The sequence below is a fragment of the Pyxicephalus adspersus genome, chromosome 6 (genome assembly GCF_032062135.1).
Source record: "Pyxicephalus adspersus chromosome 6, UCB_Pads_2.0, whole genome shotgun sequence".
Lineage (NCBI taxonomy): Eukaryota > Metazoa > Chordata > Amphibia > Anura > Pyxicephalidae > Pyxicephalus > Pyxicephalus adspersus.
In genome coordinates this window covers 99,822,505-99,840,094 of record NC_092863.1, presented here as the reverse complement: position 1 = coordinate 99,840,094, position 17,590 = coordinate 99,822,505, and the positions used below count along the sequence as shown (strand labels likewise).

The window sequence follows — 17,590 nt, the reverse complement described above, 5'->3', positions numbered from 1 at the left end:
AACAGCGCAAACATTTTTTTTTAGGGCTATGGGTAATGTGTGTGCCATTAGAAAGAATGATTTTTTAGGGGAACAGTGACTTTTAATAGAAGCTCGCCAGTGTAAAGCTGCCGGAGATGCGCGGCTCCGGCCGCGATCTTTTTCAGTTGCTGAATAGCGCGATCGCGTACGATTTCGGATCGCGAATACGAATGCGCGACCGATAATCCGATTCTGCTTGATGAATCAGGGGCATAGTCATTACCTCTGGTGGGCCTATGTACCTATATATAAACATGATGGAGATGACCTATAGCCTAGAGCAGTGGTCCCCAACCCCCACGCTGTGGACCGATACCAGTCCTTGGCTGTTAAGTTGGGGGCCACGAATGACAGGAGCCAGAAGTGCTTACACTGCTGCAAAGCTAGTGGCAGCAAGAGTGCAACCAGCGGGAGTGTGTGGGGCTCTTCTCACACTTCTTACGCAGGATCTGCTGAGAATGGGAGAGCAATGTATGTAAGGCTTACACTTCTCTGCCATTCCTTGCAGCTCTGCCACCTGACAGCACACCAGCTCTCTTACACCACTCTGATATAGGGTAGTGTAAGCTGGACATAGAGCGGGCCATGCAAAACTTTATTCTATGTTACTGTGCCCAGCTGTCAGAGAAGTTGGGACCAGTTCTGACCAAAAAGTTCAGACCAAAAAATAATGCCTCATTCCTCATTTCCTCATCTACCTTTTTTAAAAATATGTAGTTGCATTCCATAATAAAACTAATAATAAAAATATTTTACTGTTTCTCGTTCTGTGAAAATTCAGGAAAAATATAAATAGAAGTAAAATTTTTTGCATTGGCTCTTTCTCGGGGAAAACTTTGCTAAAAGAAAAATTAAATTTAACTGATTTGCTTTCTACTTGGGTAGGATGTGCTCTGCCATGCTGGGTTTGTGTCTACAGACATACAACACCAACACTCCCTGATCCAACATGAATTTAGGTGATGTGGCTTTGTGACTCACCCTTGCACTGGTTCCACTTTGCTTCTTATCTCCCGTCTTCACCATTACTTTGTAGAGGACTTTATTGGCTGATGCAGAATGAGGACGGAACCCAGATCTGCTGGCGGGGGCAGTGTTTGCACGCTTCTACAAAACAAAATAAAACTTTATGAAATAAAAAAGTCAGAATTCCTTTATTCGATCTCCTGGACACAGCCAGGTATGGGAAACATGTAATATCTTTAAAAAAATTTATCATGAAAAAAAAACGGTAGTTGTCTAGATGTCAGACTGATCCTGGAATTAGGAAATCAATAAATGATGGACGATTAAATTATGAAATGAAACTTTCAGTAATACATCTTTGAAATTTTTTTTTCTTTTTCATCAAAGTTTTGATCTATCTTCATCCCCATAAAGATTCGGAATACTGACTGTCCAGAACTTTAAAAGTAACAAGGGAAACACAGTGGTGTATATAGAAAATGCTAAACTTCATCAGTTAAGAAAGCTTCTTCATAGGTGTGGTTAAAGTTTGGAAGGCACTGATTCATTAAACGATTGGGTATCAGTATAGCCTATTGTCTTCCTGCAGCTGATCTTTTCCATATTACTTAATTTTCTCCACCACTGATCATAAACACTCAGAGTCATAAACTCCTTTGTACACGAGGACAAAGCATACCAGGTATTTTCTTTGCTTCCCATTGTGGGACAGTGGTAATGGAAAAGGTAAAGTATGTTCTGCTGGGGAGGGAGCATTAAAGCAAATTTGTTCCCTTGTTATGTTGATAAAGCTCAGCTTTGTCTTAAAAAGGAAAAAGTAGAAAAATACAGTTTTTCCTAAATATAGCATTACAAAAGGGCTGGATAATCCATCATCCTAACCAAAGGATATTTTCCACTAGTAAAAATAAATTGGCCACAGCTAACACAAGGTTTCTGTTCTGCATCATTGCGGGCCAGAACTACAGGAGTTATTTAAAGGTTGAGTCTGATGGACACGTGTCATTTTTCAACCTAATTAACTATGTAACTGTGTAGGTCAGACCTGCTCATCTGTGTATTCGTTTTCAGGTCAGTAACACAGAAAGAACAAGAAAATCGGTTCACTGATTAGAGAGCTCAGTTCAATGGGCTGGAGAATAAAACAGAAAATAATACAATGAACTAATATAGGAGCATATTAAAATTCTCATGTGACTATAAGAGTATCCAAATTTATAATCATTCAGTACAGTGGCTTTGTTTTTTTACTTGATATCATTTGGCACGTCATTGTTTGCAGATCAGGATCTCAAAAAGAAATCTCAGAGGATGATAACGGCAGCCAGACAAATCGTATTTTTAAAAAATATAAAAAGTCACCCAGAGCAACGAATGCTATTGTTGTTATGAAAAGGTTCCTATGCAGATTATGTCCTCCTGGTATTCCGAGGCTAGTTGAGAGATGTTTGGGTTGGTGTTATCTAAGCGAAAACCCCCTTTACCTCAAGAGGACCAGTAGGTGATAAAAAATCCAACATCTCTTACCATGGTGGAAGGTTGTGAATAACCCTGCAGACCAAACTTCTTGGCATAGTAATCATACAAATGAGGGTCATTCATGGGGCTATAAGATGGCAGGGTGTCCACACGTCCGTTTTTATATCGATAACCCCCAGAGTTGGCACTCATGGTCCGAGCTGGGAACAGAGAACAACATTGAATTATTGAGAACACTTCATAAAAGAAAAAAATATTACACATAATAGTGGGCAACTAGAACTCACCAATGAACTGTACATCCCTAGTGGTCTACAGTGATCTTTCAGTGCAATGGGGTGAGAAAGCAAAAAATGGGTGTACTTAATATAAGGGATTACGTCAAGGGTTGCATTACATAAGTGTGAGTATTATAATTTAAGGCAGTAGTGGTAAAGTTGATCAATTTATTGGTCCTTCAGTGTGGTCTCCTGAAATCACCAAAGGGCAGTGCATACTATTAGTTGTATTATTTATATATCCATATCCATTGGGAGTCGCTGGAGAGTAGAGACATGCTTCCGGAGATGGTAATATAATGTAGACATGTTACATGAGACTGCTAGAGATCACAGCTATCACAGCCACTTTACACATCAATGCTTCCATATTTGTGCTTCCTTGTGACACATTTAATCTTTCCCTCAGCAAGAACCATTACAAAAGATAAACAGGGAAAAAATAACAGACCAAATGGGATTGTAGAGAAGTTAACTGTTACGGTTAGCTCCTATAGAGCAGGGTTCAATATATTCCATCAGGAAAAAACTTTTTTCCTGATCCCCCAAGGCAGCCATTCTCAACTAGGGTTTCTCCGGGGGTTGCAAGGGGTTCCTTGACCAACAGAAAGTTTTTGCTTCTGCAAAAAGTAATTAATGACACAAATGATCTGTTTCGTTATCTGTATGAAGGGCATTGTTCTTATTGATTAACAGTTTAAAAAGGTCCTTTTCTACATACCACCTGAACACCAATATAAGGCCGTTCTCCAGTGATGACCTTCTGTATTTACCCATCTCTATCTCTCCTGACCTCCTCTACAGATATACAAGGTCTTTCTCCACTGACCACCAATACACCTATATAAGGTCCTATTCAATGGACTACATACACACCTATATAGGAAGGCTCATCCCTCCTAACCTCCTAAACATCTATACAAGAAGGTCTTTCTCCACTGACCACCAATACACCTAAATAAGGTCCTATTCAATGGACTACATATACACCTATATAGGACGGCTAATCCCTCCTAACCTCCTATACAATTATACAAGAAGGTTCTTCTCCACTGACCATCAATACACCTATATAGGGTGCGATTCAATGGACTACATATACACCTGTATTGGAAGGCTCATCCCTCCTAACCTCCTATACAGCTATACAAGAAGGTTCTTCTCCACTGACCATCAATACACCTATATAAGGTCCTATTCAATGGACTACATATTCACCTATTAGGAAGGCTCATCCCTCCTAACCTCCTATACAGCTATACAAGAAGGTTCTTCTCCACTGACCATCAATACACCTATATACAGTCCTAATCAACTGGCCACATACATACTTATTTAGGAAGACTCCTTTCTAATAAGCACCGATACATCTATATATAAAAAAGTGTTTTTGTTCACTGCTGACCACCACGTAAATAGGAGCACACAGATGTAACTGTTCCGCAAGATGTTGTGGTCTATTATAAATTTATTGGCTTTTCAGTGCAACACTAAACGCATGATAGCCTGGATTCAATGTGGTTCCTTGAGATTATTTTTTTTTAAGTTTTTGTATTTGTGTTAAAATAGTTAAAAAAGCCTAATGTATTTGGATACTCCATGAACCACAATCTGCAGTGCTACTTATACACTAAATATTGAAAGGTTAAGGGGATGTATTATATTTGGATTTTTCTGGGTTTGCTTTCCATAAAAGCTGCACCGCTATTTTGAATAGGAATGAAATATATTCCATACAACACATCACATTACAAGATATCAAATCTTCACTTTTTGAGTTAAGGTTCATTTTTAGGACAACATAGCCAATGCATGAAAGCAGTTAATTACTTAATGGCCTGCACAAGGATAATGTCACATAAAAAAATCTGTGTATCTGAAAATGTTAAAAAAACATTGGTACAGAGCCATCACCTCTGCCACAGTTGTATAAAAAGCATGCATATCTCTTGCAAGAGAGAACAGAAGTTTCAGCCCGAGACTGGTGGTATAAACCCTTAAGTACACAATTAAATGTTAATAGACGTGCACATTTTTTTTTAGTTTTATAGTAATGAAATGTGTGCTGTGATCCCAGCCTGGGTCAGTAAAGTCAAGTTCTGTTGTGAAATGTATGCACGTTATCTAAGGCGCATACAAGGTACCGTGCCCACAGAGTAAGGCATGTGTGCAATTTTGTTGCGCTCACAAACCATCACACTGCACATGCTTGGCTGCTGGTGGGTTACACTGAAATGTCTTTGTATATCTGGAATCAAATAGTGGTATCAAATACAGATGTAGCCATAGTGGCTTATACTCAGCGCCTTCTGACACTGCAAGAAAACAGCCACCATTGGAACTCTAACATTGGAACATTTTACTCAAATCAGTTAAAGTATGCTTAGTGTAAGCATATATTCCCAACAGTAAGTGTAACTACAAGAATATTGTTTTCTATGTGCAAGTGTATAGTAACACTTTAAGATTTTAGGTTGGTACCAGTCATTACCTGCAAATGGAGCTTTTTTACTTAGTACGGATTGTACTGGCCTGTGATTCAGGGTGGTTTTGTATCTCCGCAATGAGTTATTGAATTCCTCTGTCTTCCGGGAATCGTTCCACACAGGCTTACCGCGAGGGGGAGACACGTCTCTGAACTGAAACCCTAAAAACGGACAGGTATTTAGTTGTGTGCACCCAGCAAAAAAATATCTTGCGATTTAAAAAAAAATTGTAGATTTGTTAAAGCTCAGCTCCAATCAAAAATTTTTCTTTTTAGATTTAAACAAAAGTAGGTAAGGGTTTAAATATCTGTCAGGAAGTTCTGAATTATTTTCTTTCCACTTAATTAGTGTCTGTGGTTTAAAGTGCCTGGTGGAGTTTCCCAAAGGGGAGGCCAACAGTGACAGATAATGTATTTATTTCATGACAAGTGTTTGCTGCACTGTCCAAGGCAAAGACCTGAGAGAAGACATCCTTTCAAGTAAAATTAAACCCTGCAGGGCACCGCCATCTTCTTCCTTCTTTTTCTATTTGTGATCTTCAGCCATCTTGATTGGCCAGGCCGGTATGACATGGGAGTTTATTCAGTTCTGGCAACAGCAGGGGATGCCAGGATTGCTGGGTATCACGCCAAGTCATATTTCATGAAGCGATCAGGCAAGAAGTAGGAATGCTTATTAAATGTTATAAATTCTGCAATAACGCCCTGCCTGATCCAAATTTTTTAGTGGAACTTTAGTTCTGTTTTAAACTTTCATGCCTCCTTTAAACCTTCATGCTATCCATGTTTGAAAAATACTTCCTCTCTTACCACCAAAATCTCACAATGTCAACCTTGTTAGCAGAATAAATCCAGCTTTGGTTGTCTCATCTCACCTGTAGATGGTCGGATGCGTGGCACAGTTGCAGCAGGGTACACATCTCTTGGGCGGGCTAAAGAACTGGGCACATTGTGAGGCTGAAAGATGCCAGTGACAGATGGCGAGGAGTTATAATACTGCATCTGGGTGGGCATTATCTTCACAGATTTAAACACTTTCTATTTCCTGTAAAAACAAAGTAAATGTTTAGGAATTACAATAGAAGTTCTAGAACATGGCTGTGTGCCAGAACCCTACCTGACATTTTGCTTTTCCCTACCAGGGCATTTTTTTCCCTTTTTTGCTTACAAATCTTAAACCATTATTTTTAGACTTAAAAACAACTTACACCAGCACATATTTTCTGAATCATAAACCTATAGAATGACAATATGGCAGTTGCAAATATTTGCGTGACTTTTGCGCAACTGCATTTAAACCTTTATTTATAGTAAAACAATACACAAAGATGTATCTTAGTGCACACAAAAATACAATACAATACATTATGATTCTCATTTTTTAGTAAAGATTAAAAGACGAGATCATGAGGTATAAATGGAAACCAACTAGGTCCATCCCTACATACACTTGCATTACAGCACAATGTAGCATGTGGTAATGTGCTACCACCAAAAATTGAATGTTGATCCATTGTGTTGTGTTAGAAAAGCTCATTGAAAGGAATAGTTACTGTTGGATATTTTCACAGCAGGACTAGAAGTGAGTGTAAATCTTTTTAATAAATTCCTTCATAACAATAAAAACCCCATCTGGGTTCCCAAACCTTTTCCATTTTTATTCAAGACTAAGGCTGTGTACACACGTGCAATAATTGTTGTTGAAAAGGACGAACCTTTCCAATGACAAAAAACTGCACGATGCATGAACAGGCGCTGTACATTCAGCGCTGTTCTGCTCTATGGAGAGGGGGGGGGGAATGAAGCGGCACCCCGCTGTGCTCTCTCCCCTTCAGTTTCATTATGATCATTCCTTGTCCAGGCGGATCTAAGGACAACAGACGATGAGCGCTGTACACAAGCCAGATTCTCGTCTGATATCAGCCCTGAGGCGATTATCGTACGAGAATCACCTAACGTGTATACGTAGCCTAGGATATAAAGTTTTGGGAGGACGTACATGTAAAAGGAAAACAAACATTGTGATAACATTTGTATACTAACTTCAACACTCACACTGCCAGTGATATAACGTGCTGTGAATGCAGCAAAAGCACATGAAATCTTTTGTGAATTGAAAATATTTTGTTTGTTAACATCAGCAAATAACGCACCGTAATGAATATCCCCCAAGGGCTTTGCTTTCGTGACCTGTGGATGTGTAAACAGATGGTACACAAATATGTAACCCGTTTGTTCAGCCCAGTAATACTTTTACTAGCATTACACTAATCTGTATTGGTGTTTGACAGTTTCTAGGTGATCTCAGATGCAGATTACCTGTTCCACCCAGTGTAAACATTCTGCATTACAGCAATATATAGTATGTGGAAATATAACAGGACACGCTCTGTAACAAAAAACGTAGATCGCATTTCAAACAGAACAAGAGTGGCAACAATATGGCCAATTGTTTCTTCAAAGTCTCTTACTATTGCAAACCATACAAAGACTTTAGGTTGGTATCCACTGATTGAAAATCATCCATTTTTTTCCACCATACAACACAATCAATAAATAATCCAACAGGAGAAGAGTGCAGTGAAGACAAACATTTGTGAGCATGCTGCAAAATTCAAACAAAAATCGATCAAGAGGTCTCAAAACGTCTGCCAGATATTTTTTGATCTATGTAAAATTTTTAACTTCTATAGTAGACATTGCTTTGGTCACTTTTGATGATGGAATTCAGAAATGTATGATCATATGGGTAACATGGTGGCTCAGGGGGTAGCACTCTGGTCTTCGTAGTGCTGGGTCCCAGCTTTGAATCTTGGCCAGGACACTATCTGCATGGAGTTTGCAGGTTCTCTCTATGTTTGCATGTGTTTCGTCCGAGAAACTCCGGGTTTCCAATGAATGGATGTTAAAGCTCTTTGTAAGTTGTCACCTTTTATATATATCCAATATTAGTTTTGTCAGGACTTTTCAGGTGCCGGCCAGTGAATATAAAAAACATTGGATTTATATGTACATGCAAAGGATGTGTTGCCAATTTATAATACTCCCTTACCAATTTAAATATATACGTATTATATATAGAAATCTAAGCAATCTCACCTTTTCTTTGTTCCAGAGCACATAGAACATTACACAATGCATATTCCATGTTCCACCACAGAGTCCATAACACAAAACCAACAATATGAAGCCAATGATTCACTACTCTTATCAAAGTGCACAATATTGTACAACACACAAACCTGACTTTTCTGTATAAATTAAATGAAATGATGATCATGGATTATGATATATAATTATATGAGATGCTAGGACATTAGTTGCTGATTCAGCAGTCTAGTCTGCATAAGTACCGCCAAGGATCTCTATGCTGTCAGATTCCAGAAACCACAGAAAGGTGATTTCACCAAAGTAATGCATTGGTGTCCAAAGCTGGCTCAAAGACCCAAAAGCTTAGTACAACACCAGCTAAACCTGTACAGCAACATTTCTCAACATTTGTAACATGGGAGAACCCTTAAAACAATTTGCAGGTCTTGGGGACCCCCTTCTATAATTCCTATATCCACAGATCATAGCACATTACTGTGGTGGTCAGTGGGAAGAATGTCTCCTACATTGCTGGCCAGCGAGAAGAATGTTACTCTTACATAAAGACAAAGACTCTTACATAAAGCCAAAGTTCATTTGACTCCAATTGGGGGGCACACTGGCCAGGTAATTTTTCTGCTGACCACCAAACTTTTCCCACAGACCACCAGTTGGCGACCGCTGATTTATAGGGTTCATCTAGATTGAGAAAGACTGCCATATAGTAACAGCTCCGAGTTTGTCAAGGGATTCTGATAGCACATGCAAGATAGCGGCACCCAATACTGGTCTATAGGCTTTTGGATGTCCACACAAGGGACGAGTTTAAAAATCTTAATAAAAATATCGTAAATGTAATTTTAAAATGAATGATCTGGTGACAGGGCTTCCTAAACCCAGCTATTTAGACTAACACTGTATTCAAAGACCATTGGACCTTCTAAGTCCAAGTCTTCATGGCCATCCAACAAGACAAATGTAGTAAAATAGAATGCTGTTCTGTTTAAGATCCAATTGACATACATTGTATATGGATTTTACAGTAACTTGTATGAAAGAATGAAACACAATAGCATAAAGCAAAAATAAATGCCAATGCACTATGCAAAATCCATACATTCCACACCTAGCAAAAAATTTCCAAAAACTGATCTCAGAGGTAAAACACAAACATGAGGAGAAAGAGAACGAGGAATCCCATTGCCAACATTCATCCCATTGTCATGCATATTTTTTACAAACACCCATAGGTTCTGTGAGCCCTTGTGTAAGTCTGATGGCCCCATTACCATGCATGTGATAAGCTGGGTCCCAGCATTGAGGGCTCTGGGTGGTGGTCATCCAGGTGGCAGGAGCTGACAGTCTTACGATGGAGGTGATCTCAGCCTTATATACAGTATCTTAGAAAGTTCCAGTGACTCCATCAAGAACAATAGTTCCCTCATTGACACTCCCTAGAGACAGAGACGCATATTCTCCCTAATGACAGCAAAGAGCAAACATCCACCTACTAGTAATTACTACAGGGACCTGTCTGTGTCTCTGAACACACCATCATGAGAATCACGCTATCATCAGACACCTAGCAAAATCTGAATATAGACATATATATATATATATTTAAAATAAAGAAAAGAGGGTGTTTTTTTTGGGCAGATACCTAGAATAAACATGGGCCATGAATGGTGGCTCTATAAAGGTAATTTTATTAGAAAGGGGGGGAGCTTTTAAGCTGGGTCCCCTAACATCAAGGGCCCTAAAGCAGCTGCATATTCTGCACTTCCTGGAATTATGTTCTCTAATGCAGGTGTATTGAAGCATTAATGATTCCTCCTTTTTGTAGTATAACATCTATTGCCTGATATAAATTGCTGGCATTTAATCATAAGCAGAACATAATTTTCACTTTTGCAACTTTTAGATCAGGCATGTAATTATTGCATAAAAGGACAAGGGATGTCCATTCTCATTAAGCATTCTTACCTATCTGATCACTCCGTGGAATGCAAAATGCAATACCTGGTAATCCTAGCTAGTTGAATGGGCCTGATTTAATAAATCTCTCCAAGGCTGGCGAGGATACACTTTTATCAGTGAAGCTGGATGATCCAAAATATCTGGAATGGATTTGGTCCAGGATTAAAAACATTTGCTAACAAATAGGAAATTACTTTAATCCATTCTAGGTTTGCTGGATCACCCGGGTTCACAGATGAAAGTGTATCCTCTCCAGCCTTGGAGAGCTTTGATAAATCAGGCCCAATGAGTTTTGTCATCCTGGTCAATCAAGATGACTGAAGATTGTGTCTAGGAAGAGAAGCAGGAAGAAGATGTCAGTGCCCTGTGATGGAACTGGCCCCCAGCATTTGCAGTATGAGCACAGGTCACCAGAATGATGCCCCCACCAAGGTGCAGGCCCATGATGGAAGTGCAATTACAGGAAGTGGCTTAAATGTAACTTATCATTTAATTAACCTTAAAAACTGAGGATATCTAGTAGTAGCGGGCAACAATGAAACGGAGGAGTGTATTGCAGCCAGGTACACCAACTGGGTAACCATTAAAAAAAGTTCATAGACCTTGCATGTATCATACCCAAACAAAAATGTATGTTTACTTAATGACCATTATCCTCAACAGAAAAGTGAACCTAACTTGCTTAAAAAGGACTTTTTAGTATCTGCTTACGATAGCTACATCCCTCCTACTTCTTAAATCACCTACTTTATGTAGTTGCATAACCTACCTGTAAAGGAACAAGGGTAGAGAGAAAATGATTACCTTGTTACCAAAGTAATTATACAACCCCTGAATATAACTACCGGTAGGTACAAAAATAACATGAGGCGTTGTCTTGGCATCACCTTTAAATATGCCCTTTCTTTTACCCCTCATGTTCAAAACATTTCCAGTTGCTGTCACTTTCACCTACGCTAAATCTCCAAAATCCAAAATCTCCTCTACCTGTCCCCAGAGACCACCAAACTCCTTGTACACGTTCTTATCACCTCTCGTCTGGACTACTGTAACCTCCTCCTCTCCGGTATTCCACTAATCCGACTCTCTCCTCTACAATCTATTATGAATGCTGCAGCCAGACTCATCCATCCTTCCCTCCACTCCTCTTCTGCTGCATCTCTTTGTAGTTCTCTTCTTTGGCTTCCATTTCACCTTAGAATCAAATTCATCTCCTGTGCTTTGCCTTCAAATCCCTCCACAGTTCTTTAAACCTTAACTACTTCCCACCATTCCATATATCCCCTCCTATTGTGTGATACTTCCCCCACCTCCTAGATTGTAAGCTCTTCTGGGCAGGGTCCTCTCCTCACAATGCATCTGTACATTTTGTGTGTCACACAGACCATTCTCTCCACACAATCCAGCCCTGGGGTATCAACATTCGTATCATATTAGATTAGACTGACATAACTAATCCCTCTATGGTGTTGGCAAGCTCAAGGAGTCATTCCCCTTCTTCTGAAAAGACTCTCCTTGAAGCCTGAGCTTCTTTGAACTTACTAGTCATGAATAAGGACACCCATACTTACCTTCATGAAAGTACATCTAATCTCTTCTGGTATATTTTATGAGTGGTTTGAAATCCCAAATCTCCTTGATAGCCCCTGAGGAAGCTATTTTTAAAATGCGTTGGATCACAAGGACTTATTGAAGAATCTATTTGCCAATATTTCACCTTTTCTGCATTTTAGAGCAAAGCCCGGAGACGTCAGTAAGGTATTAATATTATAATACAGGATTTATATAGCACCAACATATTACACAGCGCTGTACATTAAATAGGGGTTGTAAATGACAGACAGATACAGACAGTGACACAGGAGGAGGAGAGGACCCTGTCCCGAAGAGCTTACAATCTAGGAGCTATAGTAAAGTATAACTGTAACATCACAGATATGTTTATCATACATTAGGTGATTTCATCATCATGCTATACCTTACTTTTCGGTGGAAAGGTCTCTTTATTCTAATCTGAACCCTGAACTTCTAACACTAATCTAAATGTCTACCATAGTGTTTTTAAAGTCACAATAGTGAAGGACAAGTATGAAAATGTAAATATATTTTTCCTCAGCCCCATGTACAGGTTAGAGATTATCAGAAAAAGGTCCATTATTCAGAGATATGGAGCGCATGACAAACAGATCCTCTTTGGCTTATCAGGAAGAAAGTCATTCACTATGCAACACAATCGCTATAATTGAGAACAAATATTTACAGTCACTTCCCTAGGAAAGAATGCAACTACAGCTTAATCAGCCTGCAAAAATTAATTTTAGGTGGAAACTTAAGTTGAAAAGTTAGTTTTTATATCACCCACAAATTTTATTACAAAGTGTATTACCCCACAGCTCTCTGTTAAGCTTCACTGAGCAAAGAGTGTAACCCTGTGTATGCTTCAACTCATGCATACTGTGCTGGACCAATCACCATACAGGATCATTGTCATGTGCCAGAAAAGAGAGGAAAACACATGCTACCCATATCTATGAGTATTGCGTTTAGCTCTTTATTCCTGGTGGGAAACAGAGTGGTGAAGGAAAGATATTGTAACTATAAGGAGATGGTGGGGCTGCCATTTAAATTAACCAGATGTTTGCATTATCAAAGTACAGATTCACTTTTTCTAATCATCGACTGGATGGTGTTTGTTAATCCACTGCATACTATAAACATTTTTGTTTCTTTCTCTGTGTTCAACATTTTAATAAATAAATGTGTTTCCACCTTAGTGTAGCTCAGGGGTCGGCAAAGTTTTATGGGCACTAAGCCATTTATGGGGTGGGCGGGAGCACACTAGGCCGGACCCGCCCATCACCAGGGAACGCCCCCTGAAGTGAAATCCCTCTCCTCCATATGTATTGCAGATTAAAGGGATTTACCTTCAGAGAGCTTTACCTATTTACGGCGGTGGCGGAAGTATCAATGCCGTTCGCGGTAAATAGGGGAGCAACTGCAAGGGGGCGGCTCCGGTAGTTCCTAACGCCCTCTAGCCAAATCCGCCGGCATCCCGCGGCGCTGGAGCTGAGGGTTGCCATCCGACATTAGGCCGGATCGGCTAGGGGCGTTAGGCCAGAGTGAACTACCGGCTAGGCCGTATCTGGCCTAAAGGCTGGAGTTCGCCAAACCCTGGTGTAGGTGATGCTCTTCCAAACTTTTTCAGCTACTTCCTGTCTATATGCATTCGGTACATAAACATCATTGCTCTGATAGTGACAAGATGGGACTATGGCTGGGATCTGGCACAGCAGGGTCAGAAGTTATTTTTTAAAGGCAAATGCAGTTTGGGAAATGCTGAAAATAACTTTTTCACACATATAAGAAGTAGTCATAGACTGTGTTATGCAGATAGTGTCCTGGCCAGGATTCAAACCTGAGACCTATTGCTGCCAGTGTGCTAACCTCTGAGCCACCGTGCTGCCCCTGGACATGTGTCATATGGGTAACATTACTTCTATGTATTGGGTGAGCAATTTACAATCCACCCTAAACCTTGAATATTAACCCTGCGACTGCTCTGCCCTTGTGTGTCTTTTTCCTTTAGGCATGGCTCACATCTAAGTGACTGGGATAAGCCAGCCAGCTATGGACCCATGCACCAAAAGAACTACAAGACCCTTTCTGTTACACTTGCCCCAGAAAGCATGGTGATGAAGATGTGTTGTAATGCAGCTGCATGGAATATGTACTGGCAAGGTGTATTGGGGTGCCATTCAGAATTAACCAACAGGGGGTGATATGTACAGTGCTGCAGCACATAAATATGAATGGTGCGTCTATAAAACTCCTGAATTTTAGGAATAGAGAGCGAGTGGTGGTACCATTGATTTTTATTAGTTTAGTCAGCCAATGATTATATGAAGCAATCCAATAAAAATCAAGAATACTGAACTAATTGATGTACGGCTGGCTTAAAGGGCAGAGAATGGCAATAGTGAGCTGACAAAGGCTCTAAACCCGGGGTGTCAAACTTAGGCCCATGGGGCAAATCTGGCCCACGCTGTAGTTATAATTAGCCCGCAAGATATTACCAAATGTCTATTAGAGCTGGCCTGCCGGTATACAGTGCATGCACCGCTAATACTACAAATCCCAGAATCCTCGGCTGGTTTCGTCGATCAGGACCCACAAGTGCCCCCTTCTCTGTTGACTGTCATTAGCAACCTTCCTTGATTCTAGATATTTTTTCAGGTTCTCCCGCAACTTTGTTCAAATTTTTCATTTTGGCCCACAGTCTATTTGAGTTTGACACCCCTGCTGTAAACTTTCCAGGTCTATCCAAAACTAAATAGAAGTTGGGTTTTAATGGAGACCTATCATGACAGTGCTATGGTGGTATCATTGCTGCCTGAAGTAAATCCCATTCATTACCTGCTTAAAAAAAAATCAACCTTAGGGCCCATTCACGCCATGTTCTTTGGGTCCAGAACAAGTGCAAGTCCAACGGCCCCCTTGTTTTTAGGCACTTCAGCAAAAGGCGGTGTAAATGGGGCAGGACTGGCAACCATTTGGGCGCATTCAGAAATAGTCCTGTTGTTGACCACTGGACATACCAGTGATGTAGTAGCTGATGGGTAACAAAGACAACTAATTTACCCGAAAGTGCAAAAAAAGCTGCTGCCCCCATTGAGAGTGAGGAATGGCCTGTCAGCCCTGTAGGTATTTAACAAATTATTCTATGTTTGCTAAAGATTCTCTGTAATGAAAGTTGTAAGTGAAGAAGTTCAGACATACCTGGCTGACAGGTGAGTGGAGAATACAGGAAGACGAGCACAGCGACACCTAGCGGAGATTACCGGGAACTACACCCAGCAAACTTTGCCCTTCTCCCACCGAATCGGGGCGGTGACCCGGGGGTGTTATATAGAGACGGGTCCTTTATAATGTCAGGGGAGGCGGAGGACTATATGATAGAGATATAATATTGGCAATGCAGGGCTGTGCAGGGTCACAGGCTGGGTGTCCTCCAGGGATCGGCAATATTGAGCTGTGCAGTTTGTTGTCACACATGTGCAGGGCGGGCAGGGGTTGCTAAGGACGCAAGGATGGGAGGGCGGAGGCTGTACAGGCACAGGGGAGGGAGGGGTGACAACAGGTAACACATTGCAGGTAAAGGTGACAACACGTAGTATTTGGTATTGTAAACCATTAAACATGGGTGTATGGCCCCCCAACCTCCCCGCATGGCGTGGAACTGGCCCGGGATATAAACACGATTCCGGAGTCCCGCGTATCCAGTCTGGGATGCTATGGTGACCAGTGAAGTGATTGGAGGACACTCAGGCACTTGTTTCAACCAATAGCAGAATGTCTGCAATTTCTACCTCAAATTTAGGCAATGTTAGGTCTGTCAATCTATATGCTTCTGTCACCTGATTGGTGTACAGATCGTTGTGCGTTCCAGCCAATCTCTCGAGGAGTTACCTCACGTAGCCACGCCCACTTACTTGGGTAAATCACACGTATGAGTTATTGTGGCGCGCGGAGGCTGCGTACAGCGGGGGAGGGACTGGGGGGGTACTGCCCCTCCCCCCATCCATCCCCTGCTGGGCACTATGCCCCTCCCCCATGTATACCTTGCACTAATGCCCCCCCAATCCACCATTATTGATATGCAATGTGTGATGTTATGTGATATATTCCTAATCTTGCGGTGATTCTCCTCCTTGCTGGTGTTGTGGTGATAGCGGTGTGATTAGTGTGTGTGACTGGTTAGTACATGAAGCAGGAAGTACTCAGCACTCCCCGCTGTATGAATGGTAATAATACATTCCCGGAGGGGGGAGATCGGGTGATGTAAGAAGATGGCGGTGCTCTGTGTGCAGCCCGCCCCAGAAAGTAGAAGACGGGACAGCATGGGACCACAAGGGATTGGGGACTTCAAAGATCCGCTTTACCCCCTGGCTGTCCATTCTGTATTTCCACGCAAAGTGTTACATTGTTTTATTTTACATTGTAGGCTTATAATTCTTAGGTATAACTCACTGAAATATGTCCAATATTTAATAATAAACTTTAAATAAATATATGTTTTATATATTTATATTATATGAGGATTTCTTTGTATTTCACTCAGTACAGTTATTTGGTATTCAATATAAAACTATTTGAATTTCCCACCGATCCGCCCACACCGCCACCGGGAAACCCCGGAGATCATCACTGCACACACCGGGAGAAGATCGAAGAAGGAGGACGCCGCCGGAGGAGCTGCAGGGAAGAGAAGCACACCAAAGAAACAAGGTAAGCGGGGTTTTTATTGTTTTTTTAGCAACCCCGAGTGTGCCTTTAACACCCCAAATCACAGTCAGGATTACCGCTGGGGGGGGTTAAAGGCTGGTGCTCTGGTGTTGGGCGAAGTTCAGACAGGCAGCCATGCAGGAATTGCGTGCTCACGGTTGATTTGCTATAGGTAGCGTCTCACCCATGACCACCCATAATTAATGAATGGAGGTCGTAGTAAGCAGTTAAGTTCCGCTCAGTGTCAAATACTAAACAGCTACTGCATTAAAAAAAATGGCACTTACCTGCAGATCCCTCAATGGTATGGGACCTTCCCTCGATTTGGTCCTGCACCATCCTGGAATTCTTCACAGGCACCGCCATCTTTAATCTTCTTTTCAGTGTCCTCTTGCTACGTCACACAATCTTGCACTGTGCAGGTATGAGAACGGGTGACTTAGCCCACTGTAAAGGGGGAAAAAATGGGAGACAATCTCACTGCACATGTGCGAGATCGCCATCTCTTTCCCCTTGGTGGAAAAATGCCCCTTCTGCACATGCCTGATCTGGGAGCAGCTAAGAGCCTCGTGTGATCTAGGTATCCCGGGTGGCTCTGTGCTCCCATTCACTCTTGATCTGAAAGGGGCGGATCTGCACCTTTTTTTAAAAACAAAAATAAATGGATACAATTTTAAGTTTGATAATGAGAAGAATGCTAATCAAATTCTATTGGTCAAAAGAAGGCCACATACCCCGATGATAATTGACATGGAACAAAAATAACATTTGGGATTTGGGATACATGCCTTTTGGTATCATTGGTATATAGGATTATTATGTGATATTAACAATTGCTTCAGACATAACGTACACCTGTCTTAAACCATCCTACTGAACCTCTCTGCTTAGTTTATTGTTGTTACAATGCTATAATCGATATACTCTTTTAGTATCATGTACTTACCTATCCAATGTGCATCATGTACTTACCTATCTAATGTGCATAATGTACTTACCTATCTAATATGCA

General features: G+C 41.0%; 1 protein-coding gene across 1 annotated transcript in view; it reads right to left on the bottom strand.

Annotated features, from left to right (window-relative positions):
- The window catches only part of LOXHD1 (lipoxygenase homology PLAT domains 1), a 112,327-nt gene extending 96,800 nt beyond the window's left edge, over window positions 1-15,527 (bottom strand). The window contains exons 1-5 of the mRNA XM_072413500.1: window positions 15,073-15,527; window positions 6,105-6,274; window positions 5,236-5,391; window positions 2,515-2,666; window positions 1,003-1,128 (exon numbers count right to left, since the gene is read on the bottom strand). Of these exons, the coding sequence (XP_072269601.1) occupies window positions 1,003-1,128; window positions 2,515-2,666; window positions 5,236-5,391; window positions 6,105-6,243 (573 nt within the window). The 5' untranslated portion in view covers window positions 6,244-6,274; window positions 15,073-15,527. The remainder of the gene's footprint in view (window positions 1-1,002; window positions 1,129-2,514; window positions 2,667-5,235; window positions 5,392-6,104; window positions 6,275-15,072) is intronic.
- Window positions 15,528-17,590: the final 2,063 nt, after the last annotated feature.